The sequence below is a fragment of the Condylura cristata genome, unplaced genomic scaffold (genome assembly GCF_000260355.1).
Source record: "Condylura cristata isolate star-nosed mole 26May11 unplaced genomic scaffold, ConCri1.0 scaffold00027, whole genome shotgun sequence".
In the NCBI taxonomy this organism is placed as follows: Eukaryota; Metazoa; Chordata; class Mammalia; order Eulipotyphla; family Talpidae; genus Condylura; species Condylura cristata.
The window spans coordinates 7,217,876-7,241,106 of NW_004567128.1; the positions used below are offsets into that span (position 1 = coordinate 7,217,876).

The following is a 23,231-nucleotide window of genomic DNA, read 5'->3' on the forward strand; positions in this document are numbered from 1 at the left end:
CCCCCCCCACTTGGCATTCCCTCCAGGGTGCTCTCTGTACTCACAAGTCATCAGGAGAGCCGTTGGGGAATTTCCCATAGGATCCAAGACCATAATTATCTGGGGATATAATCAGGATGATGATCACAACCACAGCTGGTACCCCTGGGAGATAGGAAACAGTGGTCGCACATAGTTCTAATAAGCAAAGGTGGTGAGAATAGATAAGTGTGTTCTATCGCCTTCTGGTGGCAGATTTCAGAGCTGGTTGTCAAAAAAGGTTTCCTCTGTGGCAAAGGCTGACCCTCCCTCAGCCTCCCTTGCAGCAAGGTGGTATGGCCACATGACTAGGTTTTAGCCAATGGGATACGGGCAGAAGTGGAAGGAGAAGGCTCTTCTCAGCTTCAGATAGCTTTTGACTATGAAGGAGTCCTTTGTACCCATCACCTCCAGCCCTCCCTTTGCTGACATGGCTCAAACTATACAAAGACCACTGTGACAGTCAATCCCAAGAGTGGTAAATAAAAAACAAAATCTTTCACAGACAGATTGAGGGACCTGGCATAATCTGATATAGTATTTCATTTAAGTACTTTATGTGTGTACCTTCTGGAGATTCTGGCTTATGATAATTTCCTAAGTGAGACAACTTCCTAAAAAATGAATTATTGTAGTGTGGAGCTTGTCCTTGTCAAGGGACTCTTCTCACCTATCAGCCTTTTAGAAAGAAGACAATCCACACCAATGGATTGTCAGAAGCAGTCGCTTATCTTTCCGGGAAGAGGAAAAAGAGAAGGTATTTTCTGCTGCTCTTCACAAGGACATGTAGGGTGACAGGGTGGGGAAGGATGTGACATCTTGTTATATAGGGACTAGCTGAAGGAATGCCTAAAGAGAGGGGAATTTGAGAGGAATGGCAGCCATAGTACTATAAGGGATGTAAGCTTGAGAAACCTCAAAGCCAAGTTGTTCTCAAGCCATGTGAACTGGGTAAATCCCATCATCCCTTGGAACCAGTATTTTTACCTGGCATTAGCAATCACTGCCTTGCAAACCTTACTGGCTTGTTTTTCATGGGGTTACTTGTGAGAAAATTAGGACATTATACAGAACATTATACATAATGTTACAAATATATTACTTGATCTAAATAAAAGACTCTTTTAGCAGAGGAAGGATCAGCTTATTATTTTTTGCCTGAGAGAGCAAAACCCAGACCACTGGGCAAATGCCACCAGGGAACCAATTGAACTTACTAGAAAAACAGAGCTAGAGAGCTTTAGAAAATAGTTATTACCTGTCTTGTAAAGTAATGAGCTTCCTAACAATAGAAATGTTTGAGAAGAGGTTAGAGTATCTTTAGTCAAAAATAAGTCAAGTTGATGAGGTTCCTACATTTAGAGGGGAATTGAATGAGGAAATCTTCCAGATCTGTGGATGGGGAGGCCCAACTTTGTAAGCCACCACCAGCAGTGGCATGATCTGAAGTTTGATGATAACATTGTATTAGGTCTTATCTGTACATGCTCTCCCTCTGCCCTTCTGAGCAGGTGTGTGGCATCTTGCAAGTAGAGAACAGAGTTGGGCTACTGGGAGCTCCAGGGCTTAGAGTCGTACTTCACTATCGCCAAGCTAACTTATTCCATTATTATGCATTTTCTGTGTCTGTGTGCCAGTTCCAGTTCAAATTGCTACAGATACAAAGAAGATTCATAGCTCTGATCTCAAGTAATTTTATGTTCATAACCAACCCAAGGGAAATAGACAGGTGTTCTAGAAGGGAATTTGACAAGGTCACTCTTTGGTGGCAACATGTAAGGAAAATAACCTGTCCAGTGTAACTTGCTTCATCATTGTATCTACCTGATTAAAAAAATCAAACCAATGGAGAAAATGTAGAGAAAGCCCAGACAAATGTGCAAGTAAGATTATACATACCCCAACCAACAATGCAGAATTTAAGGATGTATTTTCGAATATATGTATTAAACACTTTCACAAGGGCCAGGTACATATGGAATGCTTCCAGGCCCATCCATGTGAATGAGACCAAGAGAAAATAATGCAGAAATACAGCCACTGAGATACAGAGGCTTCGCGTGTCATACAAAGCAATCCAAGAGTCCAAGAGAAACACCAGGTTCAGGAGGAGCAGAGCCGCACATAGCTGGATGAGGATTTTGGAAGGGTAATCCCTTCGGATCTTTCTAAAAGGAAAGGACAAGAGAAGAATCAGCATCACATTCTGCCAACCCTTATACGAGCATATCTGCCAGTATGTCCCTGTGCTCTATGCAAATTAATTTTATTCTTTGGTAAAAGTCTAGTACGTAAATTCCCTCACTGAGTATTTATGGGCATTAATACCAACAACAAAGGAAAACTCTAAATAGAATTATCCATGATAAATAAATGGAGAATCCTTATTTATATTTCTATGAAAACTTTTATGCTGTCTGTTGACCCACCCTTTTAGTTTGTAGTAGACTCTACTAAGCATCCATCTTATTGCTTCCAAAATATTTCTAGAAGCATTGCTGCTGCTTCTCATACAATGGGCTGCCATAGCTTCAAAATAGCCAGATTCCCCTATTATCTTATATTACTAGTTAAATGAGATCATGGAAAGATGAGTTTAAACTATAGCTAAATGCAGTAAACATAGGAAAATACAGCTAACTGATGACATGTACATATTTATGTGTGTGAAGTTAGCTCTGGTGAAATCATTCTGAGTAATGGTTGGCTTTATGGTAATTCAGTCTCATTAATAATAATTCCAAAGGTCCATTAGGAGATCTGTAGTCACAGCTGGACCCTAAGTTTGGTACTGAAAGTAAATTTGTACATTTCCTGATCATTTTCCAAAATCTAAATCCCAGAACTTACATAGTGTTTCATTTAGTTAATGAAATAAAAGCACCTATTTCCTTCATTATCAACAGAATTTACTGGAACCCTCCCCACAAAATGTGAGCAAAGGACCCTCTGATAAACTAAGGAGATGCTATTATAAGGATATTATTCTTACTTTGACTCACAAAGCCACACTCATGAAATATGTGGGTTTTTTTCCCATGAGGCTTTATACCCTTTATTCTTCTTCATCCCTGCAATCATTAATGCATTTAATCTTTCATGTTTGTGCAGTATAACTTAGAAAACTATTACATTAAAATAGCTCTTATGTGGCACGGCAGACCTCTCTTGACCCGCCCACTGCTCCCCTCAGCAGTGTACTTCGTCCATCTGCCTCTTCTGCTCCCCACTCTGTCTCTGGTGAAGTCTCTCGCTGCCTCTGAGCTTCTGGCCTGTACCCCAGTTCTATATGCACAAATAAATTAATCTTTAAAAAAAATAGCTCTTATGCTATACATGGAGCTATGGTTTATCTCAGATTCTAAGTTCTTGGGTTTCGGGTCTGTATCCATCTCATATTTCATACTTGATGTTGACTAGGTATCAGGCATCATTCTGGGGCACAAAGACAATTAACTGTGCCTTCGGTGAGTTTACAGACTAGTGGAAGGAAGCAAGCATATAATCAAAATAATCAAATGTCCCATGAAGTTTTTTACTTATAGGGGGCTACAGAATAAGGCAGGCTGAGGGCTATACTTAACTAATTCATTTTGGTAATGGAAATGAGCACTGTACCCTGTAATCCAAGTTTCCAGTGTGGATACTCACTCAAAGGCTATGTAGGTTACCAGAGTAACTGACAGAAAAATTGATGAAAACCCACAACCAATATATGTAATAAATGTCAGAGCCATCATCTGAGCAGGTGGTAAGGATGTTCGAGATAGATCCTAGAAAATAAAATATTGCTTTTAAGACCAAGTATTTTTTTTATATTATAATAGTTTATTTTCCCACCATTTTGTGCCTTTTTCCATCTCAGTTGTAATCCCCATAGGCTTCCATCACCAAATCACCCATGTGCCATCACCATAGTCCCAGGCACTCCCCCCCCACCACCATTTTTGATCCCATTCCCCACTCTTTGGTATATAGCTGTTCATTATTATTATTATTTTCTCCCCTAAGACCAAGTATTTTTAAGTAAATAAAAGAGCAATGGGTTCTACACTTATTAAGTGTTCAAAATGCCCATCCATACTCTTTTTTATAAACCTACAAGGAAGGCACAATTTTTATCATAAGGTCAAGATAATTTAACTGAGGCCTGAGAGGTCAGTAATTTGTCGAGGGTTCCCCAACTAGGAAGTAGCATTGCCAGGTTCAAATTCAGGGCCTAGCTATTTAAAAGAGGGAAAATGAATGGAAAATATACTTCCACATTCAAGTATTTTCCTTCAAATGCATTTTCTTATTGGAAGGATAATTTTATTGGTCTATAACTTTGCTGCAATATCCTATCTTCTGGTATATCAACGTTATCCATCAGATTAGAACTCATGGTATGATGCCCTCAACCCAAATCTAAGGCCACATAGTATGGGATATTACCAGCAGGACTCCGAAGCTTGTAAGGTGGTTGCAGGTACAGATGGTTTCATTCAGCCTTCTGTCTTTGACAGAGCAGCCATTGGATGACCAGCCTCCTTTGCCACCTGTTGGCATTTGGCAGAGATCTGTCCCATTAGCAAAGCCACAACACCAATGACCACCCCATCTTCCCTGATCCACCTCCTGTCCACTCAACTTTGAAAAAGGTATGACTAGTACCTACCGTTTCTGCCCAAATCCCAAAATACACATCTCACTGTTACGTCATCCTACAAGAAGAGTAATAATTAATTGAACTGAAAAAAAAAAAAAAAGCAATTTGGAAAAAAAAAATCTATGATTTTCTAACTTTCAGAGTCCCATTCTTAATTTTTGGTGAGTTCTTATTTTGCAATAATCCCCTGAAGCAAGTGACTTTCTTATAGACCATCACTTCTTAAACTTAGCAACTGTGCATTAAGAATCACCTTGGAGCCCATTAAAACTACACATTCTGATTCAGTGGATCTAGGGCAGGGCCTGAAACTGCATTTCTAGCAAGATACCAAGTGACACTGAAGCTGTGGGTCTGCAGATCACACAAGGTTTTAAGATGATGCATGATGTTTTCTGTGAACTGAACTACAATATTTTCTCTGGAAGTAAGCATCATACCTGCAACCATAGATCTAAATATCCTGAGATTCAGCAACTGACTAAAGCTTGCTTTTGCACTGCTCCTTCTTGGAAATTAGATGGTCAATAATTAAGCTAGCTAATAATAACCACATGATTCTAGTCATAGATGCTGTGCTGGTTTAAGATTCGGCTGGGTTGGCCTTTTTCAACCTGAATCTTAGAGGCATAGTTTGCACGAGGTGTTTCTGGCCAATAAATCAAGCAGTCTGGCCTCTCCCACCTGGCTTGGGTCGATGTGCCTTAATGTGATCGTCACGTTCCTTGTCAAATTCTTGATGGTCAGGTTTGCAACACTTGATGATATGACATAGCTGATCAAAGAGAGGTTCTCCAGGGCGGGGTCCTAGCACACCCAAGAATCAATAAGATGGCAAGGGAAGATAGAATGTTATCAGAGAGTCTTAGAGCCAGAAAGACTATTTAGTCTACTTGTACATTTTACACACTAGACCAGATATTAAGAGTCAGGGCGTAAAGTGACTTTCCCAAGATCCACAATTAGAAGCAGATTTTGTTCCATTATACAGTGCTGTAAATACTGAGTTAAATTTTACATTATCGTTCCCTCTTCAATCTTAAAGATAACAAAACATTAAGCCATTTCAGCTGTCTATTCTTGAGCGAGTTACCTGAACCCGCTGTGTCTCCATGCTCTTATCTGTAAAATGGGAATGTAATAGTTTGATATTGTAGGTCCTCCCTCACGTGATTGCTGAAAGGATTAAACATTTGTAAGTGCTTAGGATAGTGCTCTGCGGTTGGTTAAAGCTAGGTATTGTGATTTACTAACATCATTAGGTTCTGTTTAAAAATAACCTGTAGCTCTTTAGCAGTTCGTTTCACTTATCGTGGATGTAAGCATATCTGAGGACTAAAAGAAACAAAATTCTCCTACTCCCCCCAAAAAAAATAACATACGCCAAAGGCAAGTAGCAGCAGCTTTACCTGAAACAGGGCAGGTGTTTCAAAAAAGTTGAATTGCACCCGGGAAGCTAGCTCCATATCACCAGCTGGTAAGTTACTCATCAGTGATGAAGGTAGAGTAATAATGCCAATACTATTCTCAGGAGCCTGGGTTTCCAGAGTGACCTGAAATCAAGGAAAAGATAATACAGATGTCTAGGGCTAGTATCATGAGGCAATGGAAGAAATAATTAATTAGGATGGAGGACCCTGCAAGGGCATTTTTCTGTGGTGTCTCCATGTAAGACCAGCTTTTCTTTGATTTCTCAGATTACTGTGAGATTAAAGAAAGGATGTCCAATACTGAGATGAGACCCCCAAGCAGGAAAGAAATATCATAAGTATACACAGAAATGGTCAGAAAGTTCAGGATAATGTCAGTTACAGCTCCAGGAAGTTGGTAGAAAAAGAATAAAGTGCAGGATAATTGCAGACCCCAGGGACACCCCAGCAACAAGCCTGGTGGCTTATTAGGGCAAAGTCTTCATAGAACCACATGCATTAAACTTATCACCATTGGGCTTCCCTAGTGGTGCAAGGGATTAAGACTATGAAGCTATCAACAGCCACTGCAATAGGAGATCAATTCCCGGCCAGGGAGCTGACTCACACAGCACAGCAGACCTCTCCTGTTCTGCCCTCTGCTCCCCTCAGCAGTATATTTCAGTCAACCTGCCTGTTCTGCTCCCCACTCTGTCTTTGGTGAGTCCTCTCACCCCTGGCACCTCTGGCCTACACCTCAGTTCTTCTATGCATAAATAAGTAAATCTTAAAAAAAAAACAAACTTATCACCATTACCATTAATTTACATGGAAACATTTTTTAATCACCAGATCCAGAAAATAATTTACCAAATTGGGGCAGTCTACTTTCAAATAGTGAGGGACGCCTGTATTGAAATGGGGTGATAAGTAGCTAATGTCCCTACCTGTTCTCTACCTTCCACTAGACACACACCCCACCCCCACCCCGTCCTTCCCACACCCCTTCCCCAAACACCCTGTCCCACAACTTCCATAATCCAGCTGCTAAAGTGTTAACACGGGCACTAAGGTACTTCTGAGGTCCTCTTCCAGCAGAGACTAATGTTCTGTTGTGATTCTGTGGTGCCTCATTGTTCTACATGTTAAATGTTTTGAATATTACCCCTTGCTATAAGCAGTAATTGTCTCAGTCATGAAGTACGTGGTGACTACAATCATATACAAGAAAAGATTTTCTTTTTCACGATAAATTGCAAGGTACCTTAAGATAATCAGGGTCTTGGGCAGCAAAGGTAGTTGTGTTGAAATTACTAGCATTCACTCTGATCACGGCCAAAGCCAAAGAAGGGGAGGTTAGACTTAGGGTCTTGTTTACAAATTTCAGCTGTAAGCCAATGTCATCCACTACTTTCAGCAATCTGTAAAGAGAGGTGGCAGTTCAGATCCAGCATTTTATTTTCCCCAATCTAAGCAGATTATAGGGTATCAACTTGAGAAGACATGAACCTCAAATGTGGGAGAAAAATACTTGGCCGCAAAGAGCCACGTGAGAAGCACTGTTATCATTAGCAGGTCCCTGCTCATGACCATACTGGTTTGCTTAGTCATACCTTTGGGCCAGCGGGGCCAGCAAGGCAGGAGGGGAACGAAGGAGTTTGCTGACTTGGTTTATCATTTGTTCTGCGAGATTAGGTGCCAAGCAGCCCACGGATAGAATCTTCTCCATCTTGGACACTTCATCCTCAAGATCAGACACACTGATGCTGGTAATATCAACAACTTCTGTAACAGAGAGCCAAATCACTTCATGAACACATAATAGAAAATTCACGAAGAAGCACAAGCAGTGACCTGGCCAACCTCCGCCTAGTAGGTCTCTGTCCTACTGAAATGACAACATGTCTCAAGGAGACTTGCTCAGGAATATTTATAGTGGCTCTTGTCACAACAGTCCCCAAACTGGAAAACAACCCAAATGTTGTTTCCAGAAGAATGGACAAACAGAAGAATGGACAAAAGATGGTCAGCGCATACAATGGACTATTACTCAGTAATAAAAAGGAACACACTATAAGGAACAAGTAATAAAAAGGAACTGATACATGCAACAGCATGGATGGAGTTCCAGTTCTCCAGTGTATAATGGTAGGTGAAGCAGTTAGATTCAAAAAGTTATATGCTCTATGATTCCCTTCATAGGATATTCTAGAAAAATTGAAACTCTAGGGAAAGAAAAGGGATCAGTAACAGCCAGAGACGAGGGGGAGTGGGTGGGAGTTGATTACAAAGTGAAACGATGGAACTTGGGGGTAGTGTAAATATTCTATACGTATGGGTGTTTACCCAACCTCACAAAACTATAAAAATTTTGTGCATCCATAGATCTGGATGAATTTTACTGCATATAATTAAACTTCAAGAAAGTTAACAAAAATGTAACAGCACATCAGTATTTATTTAGTCTATGTTCATATAAGCACAGATATATTTAATTTATATCATACATGTAGGATTTTATGAGGTGTGAGAAGCTCTTGTGGAGAAGAGAATATTATGAAGTTAATAGCTGTACTGCCAGGTGTGAGCCTGATTTTTAACAGTTGGGTCATATTGATTACAACCTGCCTGCTGCTAAAAAGTTTCAATACCTAACATCCTATTCTTATTTTGCATATTCCCTTCTAATCTTTAGCCACGTGCTTTGATGCACTGTTATTCCCATGGTTGTACAGACTGTTTATTGTGCTGCTTTCACTTTGCTCAAGACGTGAAGAATGCCCACAAGTTTCTGCCTCGTGGTTCCAGTGCGCAGCTGCCTGCGATTCACTGGGTGGAGGAAGCGTGTGCTAGTTCATTATTCCTCTCTGGTAGAACTGTTAGGTTATACCTACTTTTTATCTGCATCTTTTAGGCATATGTCACTTTGCTTCTCCTGCTTGAAACCAAAGTCCCAGGACACAGGAAGCCACCTTGCCAGCCTTTCTGTGTAACCTGTGAAGTTGAGCTTAAGTGTCAAGGGTAATATTGTGGGAGATGGACTAAGACATATGCTAAGGAGTTCAATTTACTTTATCAGTCATTGAAACTTCTCTTGACTAGCGCCTCATTGATTTCATATTTTTTTTACTTAAAATGTCCATATTTATTTAAAAAATTGTTTGAGAGAGCAGTACAAATCTTAAGCAATATTGAGTCACCTGAGAGCATACAACCTGAGCTCCTATCCCACATCATCAAGAGCAAGAACTTGGCTTTGCCACTCACTGTCCACCTTCTAGCAGAAAACCAGTTTCTCCTCACTGAATGCCAGAGTATCTGGATTTCTCTGCTTCTTCTTCCTTTCCTTTAACCCCTACACCTACTTTGTGTCCAGGGAACCCTTTGCATTTTCTCTCAGCCTAGCGTAGTCAGTGTAGGTATTTTCCTCAATACGGCAGGTGGAGGCAGCAGGAGCTAAACAGCCTATCCCAGGTGATGTGGCCCAGAGGCCCATGCAGACCCAACCAGGCTTTCTCAGTGCTTCTCCTGTCACATTGCAGCTCTGTCACTCTGTGACTGACTGATGCTCAAAAACACCCATTTTTTCTTTTATCTGTCTAAACGGAATTATTGTGTTCAACAAGTCAAAGCTTTTCTCTTCACAACACTGAAATCAGTGACCCAACAACCTGTTAGAGGAGACAAAAACCTATAAAAGGAAACATCCTGGTAAAGGGAAGTCTGTTTACTTCAGGTACTTCTCTACCCTCTTGGTCAAAAACATCAAACTTCGCCAGACCCATGCTCTGTGAATGCTGAGGGACAGATCTGGAAGTGAAGCACCATCATTAAGGGGAAGGCCCGATGTGGCCTTATTACAGGTGTCTTGACTGGCAGGCTGGCAGCTGCACTTTAAGTAGCCAGAATTTCAACAAGTATAGGAGCACTTGGCCCCACATGTTTACCTGTCTTGTCAGCAGATGTGCCAATCTCGATGACATTCACAGGGGCAGATGTGGTGGAAGAGGGTAGTGAGGATGTCACAGGTGGCAGGGTGTGGGAAAGATCAATTTGGGGCGTAGGAGAAAAGATTGTTTCGGATTGGGGGGGCATATCAATGGCAGGGCTGGAAGCTATGGATGCTGATGGCTGGGGAGAAGAAAAATAAATCCTTCCTGTCCCAGAGGGAGGGGTCTGGGTGACAGGTGAATGACCCAGAACACTAGTTAAGGAGAAGACACTGGAGATCTGGGAAAGAATGGTGGTCTGAGGAGCAAAGGGGATGGGATTGCTGGAAGAAATTGCTGGGCCGTGTGGATGGTCAAAATCACAGACAACAGGTTCCTGCAGGTCACTAAAGGAAAGAACCAGAGAGATGCATGTGAGACACAAATGAACTGCAGACAGGAGAATTTCCTCCTCTGGCAACTCTCTGATATCACAAAGGTGATGTGGCTCCATCAAAGAGCTGCCACTCCCAGCCTCTGCCACTTTTATACCCTTTGTGCACTGCCACAGCCTCTTGCCCCTGCCCATTTCCCCCACCTCTGAGGGGAGAGGGAGTCCCCAGTTCCGGTTCCCATGTTTACTTCTGCTCTGGGCTGTATGCCTTAGTGCTTATTGCTCAATGGGAGGCTCTTGTGCTCCTGGGGAAGGGAGCTATTAAATGCCCTGTAACACAAGAGGCAGGTTCCATGCACTAGGAACCTTTATTTTTTTTTTCCTTAAAATTTTACAAAACGGGATCTCAAAGAAGTGGCATTGAATACCCAAAGTATTCCAAGCATACTGAATAGTTTTCTAAAACCTCAATACCAACATACTTTCCTTTAATATTCAAATCTACATTGACAAAACTGCCTCATCATTTCTATAACTGATTTGACTTTGAAACTGAAGTGTATCCACTTCAGACTATGTCCATAATAGATTCACCAACTCTTGTGTCAACTCAGTGTTAACGTTGGATTCAAAAGGGTATGGCATAAATTGAAAAGCAGCTGTAGATTTGCCAATAACAAGAAAATGTTCTTCAAATATATGAAAAAGGTTCTACCTTAAAGAGAGTAGCACAAATAAAATAACAGAGATACCATTTCTCATCTACCAGACTGGAAAAACTTAAAAATGTGACAGTACTTTCAGTTGGTGAGGCTGTGGGGATGTCAGAATATTTTCAATGCTCTCCAGGTGATTATAATGTGCAACCAAGATGGGAAACCACTGGTTTTAGGCAGTGGTCCAAGTGGAAGGCTTATGCAACAGAAAACTGTATTTTCTCTAAAATTGAAAGCTCTTCTTCACTGTATAAATTCCAAATTTCCTTATCCAGCTTGGTGATTGAATGCCTTTGCTCTTTGGAAGGAAAAGGGTCAGCACACTTGCTTGCTACATACCACTGCAGTTTTTCTAACTCTTCCGGGGAGGAAGGGCAGGATATCCTGACAGAACAGCAGCACTGTTCTGGAGGAGACAAAAGGAAAAGAAAGAAAGAAAATTCAAGAATAAGGCAAGATAAAAGCTTGGGTCCATCAAGTATTGCTATTCTTACAACAACTGCATTTTACGGAGCATGTGTAAAATAGGTGATACAATTAATGGTATGCTTATTATGTTGACAATTATATATATAAAGTAGGTGCTCAAAATTATTGAGTGAATAATTTGGGGAAGTTGTATGCACAGAATATCAGTTGCTCTTCAGCAATTTTTCCTAAGGAAAATTGAGAAGTATACCCCAGCAGGAACAGATCAAACTCTCCAAACAGAATTCTATCTCTTGATAGGATTTATCATGTTTTCAAATATATACTTTATGAAGCAGGAAAAATCACCTTCTAGATCACCCCCAAAATGGACCAAAAGTCAAAATAGAAGCTCTAACATATGTAAAGTCTTTAATTATATTTTCAGTTTTAAAAAGAGCACGTCAGAGTCATGTGCAAATTAGCAAAGCAAGAAAGATAGAGACAACTTACCCATGGGCTGAATGTGAACTCTTTTCAAAGCAACCATTATGTCACATATGTTCCTGGTCTTAAGCAGTTTTATTGTGAATGTGCAATTTAATGTGCTGCAAAGACAAATACATATCATCACAATGTTACTAAATTGGAAACCTGCCTATAGATTTGACATTGCTTTTGCAAACCTAGAGTAAAGAAAGGGGACACTGACAATGTTAATTTGTGACGTCACTCCAAGAAGCTTGTGAACTCACCTGCCATGGCCTGAACTTTACCCAAAAGTAAAAGAAGTGATTTGGGAAGACACTGATAGAGTTATCCATCCACAGAGGTTGCAAACCAGAGATCCTCTGAGCATACAGCTGCTGGGCCATTTTTGCCTGCCCACGCAGCAAACAGGTGGGGTGGAGCTTAGTTGCAAAGACAAGCATCTGAACATCTAGTCTCACCACCACCAGCTGGCTACTTGCTGGTGACTGTAGGCATTTGAGTTTCCACCATGGGAACCCTTTCACCTGCCAGGCTAGATGAACCTCAAGATCTTGTGAATCTAAAATCTCCTTGGCAACTCAATCTAGAATATCGGATAACTAGAAATTGAAGATATTGCATTTTTTCCCACTTTAGTAATGATTTTGATAAAAAAATATTAGTGTTGCATATTTTGAAAAGAGGCAAGTGAAATCAAGTAAATATGTATAGTGGATCAACTGATATTCTACAATTTCATGGAAGACTTGCCATTTTTCTGTCTCATTGAATAATTTGATGAGTAGGAACTCTCATTTTCTAGAACTTACCAGGGTTTATGTAGCAAGAATCCTGACCTATTTATGCTATGCAGCCAGGAGAGCCAACACACACTATTTAAAATGATAATCTGTGTCATCTCAAATAATTGTCAGGCAATTTCTGATTTATTCTGTATGCACTTTAAATGAGCATTTCTTTTCTCTTTCTAATATTTCTTCTCCTTTTCCTCCCTTTCTTCTCCCAAGCTCCATCATTATGTTCCTACTTCTCTGGTCTTGACCTTCACCCTGACTGAACCACTGCGAGCCATACCCATTGGGATTAAATCCCCTGGTGATCCTTAGAATCACTGAATAGAGGCAAACAGCCCCACACCCCTGCTCCCTTTTGTGCTTCATAAAGAAATGAGGACATGGATGTGACAGAGTAATGAGTATTTGGAAAACACACATTTTTTATAGATAGATAAATAGATATAAGTATCTCCTAATCTCCAAAATGAAAGAAATACATTATTATATATTTATTTTACAGGAATGCATTTGAATTTACAACCTCATTATTTATTTCTTATAAGTAGAAAAATAATGATATTTATAAAAATATTAAAATAACTGACCTTTGAGTATCTTTTGTAACACACATTATAAAATAAGTCTGAAACAAAAAGAAAATGTTACTTTGACAGCTGAAAATGTCAGATAAGACACGCTACAATTAAACACAGCATTACAGAATCTTAGGGGTCATCCGTTTCACATCCCTACCAGATTCCCGATGGATTATCAAAGTTACTCAGGCCATCCAAGCTCTGCGTGATAGCTCCAATGTTGGGGAACTCACAGCCACACTAAGGAGTGCGTTCTCCTACAGTGCTTGTTTTAAGAAAGTTTTGATTTTACATGAAGGAAAAACTACTTCTTTGTGATGGCCCTCCATTGTGCCTTGTGCTGACTTTTGGAGTAATGGAACAATGGAACTAGTCCATTATCTCTTTTGCATTACATATTGGGGGCGGGGAGGGGGGGATGCTGAATACATATCTTCTCAGGAATGCAGTACTCTGTGCTTTACTCCAAATAAGAGTTATAAAAAGGGTCAGGCTGTACTATGATTACCTCACTCAGGTTTTGCAGGGTTTTGTTGAGCTCTGATCTCCTGTTAATAAAATGAGAGGACCATTAGTTATGTTAAATTCAGAGCAAGCGAGATTTTTTTAGCAATTAAATGAAGCTTATGATATTTATTGCTTGCAGTGTTCACATTGAAGAAAGAGGATATATGTGTTTAGACTCCTATGTGGGGAAAATTAATTATATATATGACAAGAGAAAACTAACCAGACAGAAGCTGATCAGTTCTAGCAACAGCAATATATAAATCATGGTTCAACAATTTTGTTGTTCACTTAGCCACTGCAACTTCCAGGCAGCCTCCTCTGGCAGAGAGCCAGAGGAAGGGTTAGCTCAAAGCCAAATTTCACAGAGGGTTCATTCACTCTGGGGCCCTGTACCTCTGATTTCTTCCTCATTGCTTCTCCAACTGACCCAACCAGCCTGCCTTCCCCTCCTCACTACACCGCTTTAGAAATTCCCCTCATCCCATCCCATTCTAACAATTTTTATTTCCTCAATGTGGCAGAGCCTCATATGAAGTTAGGTTGAAAAGAGTCTAGCTAAAGAATTCATTCTAAGGCAGTGGTTCTCAACCAGGCAAGGCTTTGCCCTCCCAGGGGACATCTGGTGCTCTGGATTGTCACTTAGCAGTGAGATGCTACTGGCATCGAGGGGCGGAGGCCTCAGCTCTATGACACATCCCACCGTGCACAGACAGCACCGCATAACAGAACTGCGGGGCCCCAAACGGCAGCACTGCTGGCCTTGAGAAGCCCTGGTGCAGGGAATGTGGCACCTGCGTGGGCAGAGAAGGAAGAGAAGGGTGGTGGCAGAAGTAGGTGGCTCGCATTTCCAACCACCTTCATCACTGTGTATGTCCTGTGCACAGAAGCCTTCTTTCTGGGGTTTTCCCTGGCTTCTCCTCACAGGTCTAAGCACTCCCCTGCTTGGATATTCAGACACAGAACATCCTTTGGTACAGTGTACATGTCGCCTTCACTGTAGGTGCTATACAGTATTGTTATCAGTTCTTTGCTTTCTGCATCTTTCCTACCAGATTTTACACTCTGGTTCTTGAGATTGGTCTCATACTGGAACCAACTGGGGTGCATTCAGAAATACCGGTGCCTGTGCCCAGTCCCTAAATACTAATGTGGCTACTGTGAAGTGTGTCTGGGCATCAGGATTTTCAGACGATCCCCAGGTGGTTTTAATACGCAGCCAAGCTGGAGAACCCTGCTCTAGAACCAGTTTTCCATTTCATGTATGCCAGTGTGTCCCTATGTATGCCAATGCCTGGCACATAATAGGTTCTCAACAAGGGCATGGTCGCATTAAATTAATTCATCTCTATTTCAAATCTAGTAATTACACTGAATTACTTACAAGTGTGCTAAGTTGTGTTGGATTTATAAATTTGTGAATTAGCAAAAATGCTTCTTATCACTGTTATTGCCCATCTAAAGTATAAAGGCCTTCTGGGACATGGATATCTTCTGATTTTTATTTCAATACATACCCTGAATAGTTAGAAAAAGTAGATTTTCATCAGAAGGTCAACAAACAGATATAAAGGACATGAACAACAGCTAGTACTCGCCTCAGCCCCCTTTCAGTCCCAGAGCTCACTAGTTTAACTTTTTGCCACTTATAAACTCAGTGAAGCCGTAGAGATGTTTGATATCCACCAGGTGGAACCCTTCTCTACCTAGGCATTATTGAATCACCACAAGCAGCCAAGTCAAAATGTTTCATCTAAAAGGAGAGTTTTTTTTAAATTATTATTATTATTTTTTTTTACCATAGGGAAGATTTTTCTCTTCAGTGTCATCAGATACTTCTTGTGCTTTTGTATTTGGTTCACAAGTTTACCAAAACTTTATTTGAGGGTTAGTAGGAGGGCTGAGAGTAGGTTAAGCTCATCTCATGCTGCTCTCATGCCAAGAGGGCAAAGGCATGAAGTCTCCTCTCCCAGTGACAGGGTAAGACTGACTTCTGCTCTAGTTCAACCTGCTGGCTGCTGTTTTGACCTGTTGTCTAAGTAGAGGCATCAATATTTCTAATGCCTTTCTCATTGTCTGACAGTGGCCTTGTAAGCTAAGGTCCCTTAACCTCTCTGACTTTTGAATCACTGATGCTTCATGAAAGCAAGAAAACACAGTAGACACGGAAGCCTCTCCTGAATTATTCTTTCAGCCCTGATGCCTACCAGGTCATATTTAACTTCCAACACCAACTGAAATGGAGCTTTTAATTTCATTTCATCAAAGAGTACAGCCTCAAAGGACTTTAGTTCATGACAAAAATACCCCAACGCGTATCTTTCCAAAGATTTAAGTCAAATAGTAGATTACTCACTTCAGTTCACTTGGAGACTGGACTCCAGTTTTGTCATTAACCTTATTTTGACTCTGTTAAAAGCACAAAGTTGTTAGGAATACAGCAAATCATGTTTTGTTCTCTGACATTCTCTAACAAGAAATTGCTGTTCAGTTTTGTTGGCTACCCGAAGAATTACATCTCCCAAACTACGCATCCTAACTGTATGAAATATTCTCCAGCAAATGATAAAATCCATACGACTAAGCCAGCTTTTGATTTTTTGTTTTTCTTTGAAAAACATTCTGACCAACATGTCTGATGTGCTCATTTCTGCCTTTTGTCATTCCAAGGGTTCCTCCAAAATAACTAGTGAAGTTTTCGCCTCTGAAGGTCCCCTATTTAAGTAACAGACTCTAATGTAAAAAGGTGAACTTGCGGCAGCCATCACTGCATTGCTGCCACACGCTCACCGTCTGGGTGTGCATAGGAGGTGCCTGGGAAATAGTCACTGAAGGGGCAAACCACATTTACCTGGATCCTCTGGACTAATCTAGATTATGGGAAGGCTCACATTACTATAACCAGATCCCAAATCCCCTACGGGATGAACACGATCAATTTCAGAGACTGTTCTTATAGTCAACATGTTACGTATTGCTTCTAGTATAATTTTAAACCTTAGCTGGTAATAGAGTTGTATCAGATTATTCTTATTCAGCAACAAACCTAGTGAAAACTAACATAATTACTAATGGAATACCACAGTTATTATGAAACCAAGCCCTCCTGGCACAGCCAGGGATTCAACACCACATAGTCTATTTAAATTTGGTTATAAAGTTAAATAAGCCAAATATCACAAGTAATCTGAATCTTAAAGTTTTCAATACATAAATTTGCTTTTTAAGACTGCAATAAGAAAACTTTAAAACATACCTGAGTAACGTTGCTTCCTTCATCAGACTGAAGTACTATCTCACCTCTAAAAAATGCTGAAAATAAATTTTGAAAAACAAATTAGAGACTTGTGTCCTTAGGGGTTGAGAGTTAATACAACACAGTAAAAGAACATCAAATTACTGTTTCTTCAAATTCTTTGCTTTTAGTCACGTTTACTTAATGAATATCAATATAATTTTCAGGAAATATGAGCTACATATTTTACAAGGGAATTCAGAAAGAGAAAAATTGTCTCTTTATCAAAACATTGCATCTCTACATGTTTCTTATAAAAGTCTTGTTTGTCTTTAAGATGCTAACTAGTGAATAGATATTTTTAAGTTGCTAAGTTGTGTTTACACAATCAGGGAGAGAAGGAAAAGGTGTTTCTCAGAGGTTAACTGTCTTTTGGAAGTCCATTTATTCCTTGATGGGTTATTTCTATTTTTCTTTAAAAATACAGCTACCAAATGCAATCTCTTTCTTAAAGTTGAGATTTGACTTTGAGATTTGAATAGTGAGCATTCAGGGGAAATTCTTCATTTGAACTACTCACTGTAGCTTTCATTCCAGAGATATCAGGAAAACCTTTTCTTAAAATGCTTACTTTCAGAAATACTGAATTCAGTTCAGTTATCCTATTTCCTGCAGGGTACACACACAGAGGGGCTGTGCTTTTAGGGAAACGAAACAGAGACTCCTGCTCAGAAGTACATTGTGTGCACTTTATAGTGTGTAGAGACCAAAAACCTGATCTCTTGAGCACAAGCACAAGGATGTCATAGAAATTACTGCAGGGGCCACTTGCTTTGTGAAAGATCAGACATCAGGTATTTGAGTTTTTGAAGGACGTATATTTATGTTGAAAATATTCAACTTAGGTTGTAGTGCAAAAGCAGCCATAGACAATACGTAAATGAATGGCATGGCTATGTTCCAATAAAACTTTATCTACAAAAACTGTACTTGAACTAAAGCAGTAGTTTGCCAACCCCTGAGCTAGAAGTTGATGGCTTCCACATCTCATCTTCTCATACTTTACTCAGAAGTACAAGTGATTCACATAGCCAAGCAACCAACAGTCCACTTCTACTTAAAAGTGACCAACATGACTACTAGACCAATGACTAACATGATCTATTTCAACTTTCCTACTAAAAACTCAGCTTCTGCATACTGATAATGAAGTTTCCATTAATAAAGTACATAATTAAAGCCAGGAGGAAAAAGAAAAATATCAGATGATTTCATCTGTAGGAGGAATATAGGAGAACCAAATAAGAGATCAGGAAAAAAAAATAACAATAATAATAAATAAAAAGAAAAACAAAATTAGCAGGCAACCATAAGTCAGAGACATTCTGAGAGGGAAGGGGAAGAAAAGGGATCAAAACATGGGAGAAGCGCACAAGAGATTATGGTGATAGTTCACAGGTGAATTGGTGGTGGGAATTTACAGGGACAACACCCGAGAGGAGAACGCATACAAGCATACATTATACAAAAATGAACAATGACATAAAATATATAAATAAAAATATATTACCTAGAAAATAAAGTATATAATTATTGAAAGTAAAGATATTCGATATATATATATGTAGTTCATTTTTTGAAAAAAATCTTAATTTTGAACTTATTTAAGAGATACTCAGTCTACTAGGTCCTCCCATGTGTACAGGAGGTACACATAGTATTATTAAACTTCATTCTGGGTTGTTCTCTTGTCAATCTGTCTGATGCCTGTTTGATTATTTCCCAGCCCAGAAGAAGCAGAGGGGAGAGGATGACTTCCTTTGCACCCTGAAAACTTGGCAAGTCAGCCCGGAGACCTATCAAAAGACTGAATGCTGCTCGTTTCCTAGGACGTCTGCAGATGTCAGTGATCTAGATCTGAACAAGCAAGGTAAATTTTTACTGTATCAGACTACTGGCCTTTCTATGGCTTGCTTACTCACTTGCTCTCCAAAAATCTAATGGAAACCCAGTGAAAAATATTTTTATTTCTTGCTCTAAGATTGGTTTAAAATACATATATATATGGGTGAAGCTATCTTCTTGAATATTTTGTGATTCTTTTGGTTTAAGAACTTTGTTCTTAATTTTGGTTGACCCATTGGTTTTTATTTTCATTTGATGTTGTTGATTCTCATTCAAAAGAACTTTCTTTTCCTGTCTCTTCTTTTGGTGCCTCAATTGAGATTTTGTTTTCAGAAATTTTCTTTCCTAAATCTTTTCTGAGAAGTTACATCTGGCTGTGTTTGACTCTTGGATTTTTATAACTGGTCTCTGGATGCATGGCCCTGAGTGCATCAGAAGGCAGAAAAATAGGCTATGGATCTGAGCTTTGAATGGGGCTTTTTGCATGATTTCCTCATCACCAGTTTGTCTCCTGTGTGGTTTAAAATTTCCAACTGAAGGTAACAGGTTCTTTTTTGAATTCAAGTTAATGTTCTGTTCTGTTTCATGGGTAGGAAATTCAGAATCCAGGTTTCTGCTGCCCTTCCCTCTTACTTCCCCCACACCCGTGATGGTCTTGAGATTATGGTAAAGGCATTTCTGCCTCTAGGTTGTCTTCAGTGTTGTTGTTAAGAGGAAAAAAATCTTAATGTGCATTATGATAAAAAACTATTACTAAGAAAATCCTGGAAGCCAAAGAGAAAAAAATGAAAGTGGCAACCATGGTGGGCATGGGTCACCCCCAGCAAGTCCTCCTGGGTTATAGTTCTGGCTCCAAAAGAGCCAAAGGCATCGTGGAAAGCTGTTAATATGTATCACGTCTTTCCTTTTGTCATGTCTCATACTGGTTTGAATCTTGGGCTAAGCCATAACCCCAGTTCTGTATGTATAAATAAATAAATAAATCTTTTTTTAAAAGCCATATAAAAGTATCTTGGCTAACCTCAGGGAATTTTTTTTTTTTAAGTAAGTTAAAGTATAGAAATCAGACTTAAAGTTATGTCTTCGTAGAATTTTGCTTTGTATAATTCTCGCTGGGCTAATAATACCAAAGATGCCCTTAAGGTTACATTGGCCACTAGGGAAATTTTTTAAGCTTCCAAAACTGTGCACCAAATTGGAAGCCATGAATTTAAAGGAAAGAAGTTTAAATGAGCTAATTAGGGTCAATAAATAGCAAAATGTGAGATAAAAAAAAACAAACCTCACTTTCTTGTTCTCTTCCTTATGCGCTAACACCAACCATCCTATCTATCTTTTATATTCTTTGTCAGAAAGAAAATTATAAAATTGGATGACACTTTCTTTCCACTTTTGTCACTTCAAGAACTGGGCTAGGTCTTCAATGAAGACAAGGGTCCATTTAAACTCAGGTCTAGACCAGCCCTCGGGGGATATCTAAGTCTCTTTTGTTATCCTTAAAATGCTTCTAGTTTTGGGACCCTTAAGATTTTAATTATAGTTAAATGGGACATTTATGCTGAAGCATAAAATCTTAATTTCCATCTTATATAAAAAATGTTCTTACTACAAAACTATCTTAAAATTTTATAGTTAAATGGATATATCAACCTTTTAATATCATAGAAGTTAAAACTTAAATTCTTTAAGGAATTAGATTAATAAGATAGGACCTTTACAGAACCAAAACTATGGTTCCATAACAATTCAAAGCCCACCTACCTAAAACCTCTGTAAGTATTTAAAAAGGGTATCAGGTCTTAGAAAGCTCAAGTCAATCTCTATAATGCTAATTTTCCCTTCCCCCACCACTTTTTAGAGCCAAAGAACCATTCTTTAAAATGCAAATTGAGCTGCTTAACTTAAAAAAAGTGGGGAAAGGAAAAAACTTTAAAAATTATTAATACAAATTCTCATGTATTCATAAAAATTATAAAAATAAAAACTAGTTTAGTGCATGCCTGCATTGTGTTTGCGCACCTTCGTGCATGCCGACATCCACAATTTCTGTCCCTATCTCCTCCATTCTCAGAGTTCAGCCTTCAGTCCTGCTGAGTGCATCTTGAGTTTCAGAAGTGGGGTAGGAACACAGTGGTGGCGAAACCACTAGGAAACCACTACCTTTTGACCCTCAACCTAAACCACCTGGTCATCTCCCAATTTCTTCACTAGCCTCCATTTCCTTTAATGAACTCACATTGGAACCTGGGGAAGTGAAGGTTTCTAGTTTCTGGCGGGATACCAGGGAATTTCTGGTGCCAAAAGAGTTGGTTGTCTGATGAGGTTGTTTTCACCAGACACTAAAACAAATGGTCAATTCAGCCACTAAATTAGGGAAAACATTACTCCAACAGCTTCCTGGCATCTGTTATTCAAGATGACCAGGTTTTTTGACTGAATGTTCAATTTTCAAACAGTTATCAAACGTCATGTAGACACAACACCACACTAGACATTAGTCACCGGCTCAAAACATGGACCAAGTGCACAAATCACATGATAGAGAGATCAATAGAGAAGAGCTCTACAATATAGATAGTAAAATGCAGCCAAAATTTAAACATGACTAGCCAGCGTGTCCTACCTGGTGATAACGTGAGCAGAAAGTTCACACAAGCAATTTCACATTCACACAAACAGAAAGTGTTTGTGGAATGTTCTTTCAACAGAAAGTTGTTTAAACTATCCAACTCTAACTTAGTTTATTTGAAATTGTTTCTCATGTTTTTCAAATAAATTATTAACCTGTTCAAAGAAACAGAATAAATGGAAAACATTCCTATAACAATTTATTTTTTAATATTACAGGAGTCATACTAAGACTTTAATATTATAAACTACCTGGTTACCTTCCTATTTTTTCCTCGCATGATCTCTTGTCCAGTTCTGACCTGACACACCATGTTTTTCTGTTTTTCACTTCTGTCTTCATTGATTTTAACAAGGAAGGGAACCCAGAGAGCCAAAGCAGGAGAGAAAAGTGGTTGTTTCATTCCTTCTGGCCCATGGTAGGAGGGAAAATATTCCCATCTCAAAAATAGCATGTTCTTAAGAGATTTCCATCTCAATTTTTAAAAATGTGGGCAGTTAGTGATGGCAAAATACACTACAGAACTCTGGAATTAGTCTCCAACTAAACTAGGTGTACGTGAAGTTTCCACCATTTTAGTGGAGTGGTTTGTTTAATTTTTAGCAAAAGACAACATCGGGTTTTTAAGCTATTATACTTAAATTCCTGTGCAAAAGCTTGAGGGATTTATATACAAGAAGTGAATTTCAATAAATATTAAGTTCATTCTTAATTATGTCCACAAAGTACCTCTAAGGGTATTAGTTATGGATTAAAAGCTGTGGTGAAACGTTTGGTGCACAGCTTCATGTTCTCATATTAAGGAAGTTAATCCATCAGCTCACTAGGTGGAGAATAATTCAGTTAGATCTCAAATTTGGTTTTGTTTTCATTCAGGATGCTGGTAGCCAGGTAGTATAAAGAGATAGATCAGAGAGGCACATACTCAACAAAAGCAAAAACAAACCCTTTCCCTCTGTGGAGCTAATTGATTTAGTAATGTGTAATATACACAAGAACTAACCTGAGTCATTGCAAATAGATGACAAATTGCAGATACTTTGGGATTTGATTACTGCAGAGAAAACACAACACAACAGGTTAAGCATGTCAGTATCTGTATTTACATACTACATTGTCAAGAGAATTCACAAATCTTGGCATTAAACTGGACCAAAAATATTATAAGTTGCATATAATTGGCTGGATGAATTCCAAAAATTAAAGGAACTAAAGTGTTTCCATCTGTTAGTGGGTCAGCTATGGAACTTGACTTTTTACTATTCTTCAGTCTGTCAGTCTGATCCGCATCTCCTTCCTAACATTTCTTTGTCCCCTTCCCAATGGATCCCTCTCCTGTTCAATGTAAACAGAACAGCAAGAATACAAACTGAGTAAAGAAAACTTAAATAAATAACCCTTTCTTACAGATCCTCCTTTTTCTGAGTAGTGGAGTCCACAAACACTCAACGCTGGTCCTATTTCCTAATGCAAATGTATGCAAGAAATAACATTATTGTCATGCTCTCATTTTTTATGGGCAAAAACTACAAAAACTATTTGCTTAGTGCCAACCATAGTCCATAGGCT

The 23,231-nt window shown here is 39.2% G+C and overlaps 1 protein-coding gene across 2 annotated transcripts in view; it reads right to left on the bottom strand.

Annotated features, from left to right (window-relative positions):
- Positions 1-23,231, bottom strand: part of ADGRG2 (adhesion G protein-coupled receptor G2) — a 104,552-nt gene that overhangs the window by 8,843 nt on the left and 72,478 nt on the right. For both annotated transcript variants that reach the window (XM_012730353.1, XM_012730352.1), the window contains 17 exons: positions 22,666-22,716; positions 17,150-17,205; positions 16,250-16,302; positions 13,895-13,934; positions 13,396-13,433; positions 12,036-12,130; positions 11,454-11,520; positions 10,023-10,411; positions 7,689-7,860; positions 7,340-7,496; positions 6,076-6,219; positions 5,351-5,473; positions 4,676-4,721; positions 4,453-4,556; positions 3,670-3,791; positions 1,918-2,186; positions 45-144 (listed from right to left, as the gene is read on the bottom strand). In XM_012730353.1, coding sequence (XP_012585807.1) covers positions 45-144; positions 1,918-2,186; positions 3,670-3,791; positions 4,453-4,556; positions 4,676-4,721; positions 5,351-5,473; positions 6,076-6,219; positions 7,340-7,496; positions 7,689-7,860; positions 10,023-10,411; positions 11,454-11,520; positions 12,036-12,130; positions 13,396-13,433; positions 13,895-13,934; positions 16,250-16,302; positions 17,150-17,205; positions 22,666-22,716 — 2,026 coding nt within the window. The remainder of the gene's footprint in view (positions 1-44; positions 145-1,917; positions 2,187-3,669; positions 3,792-4,452; positions 4,557-4,675; positions 4,722-5,350; positions 5,474-6,075; positions 6,220-7,339; positions 7,497-7,688; positions 7,861-10,022; positions 10,412-11,453; positions 11,521-12,035; positions 12,131-13,395; positions 13,434-13,894; positions 13,935-16,249; positions 16,303-17,149; positions 17,206-22,665; positions 22,717-23,231) is intronic.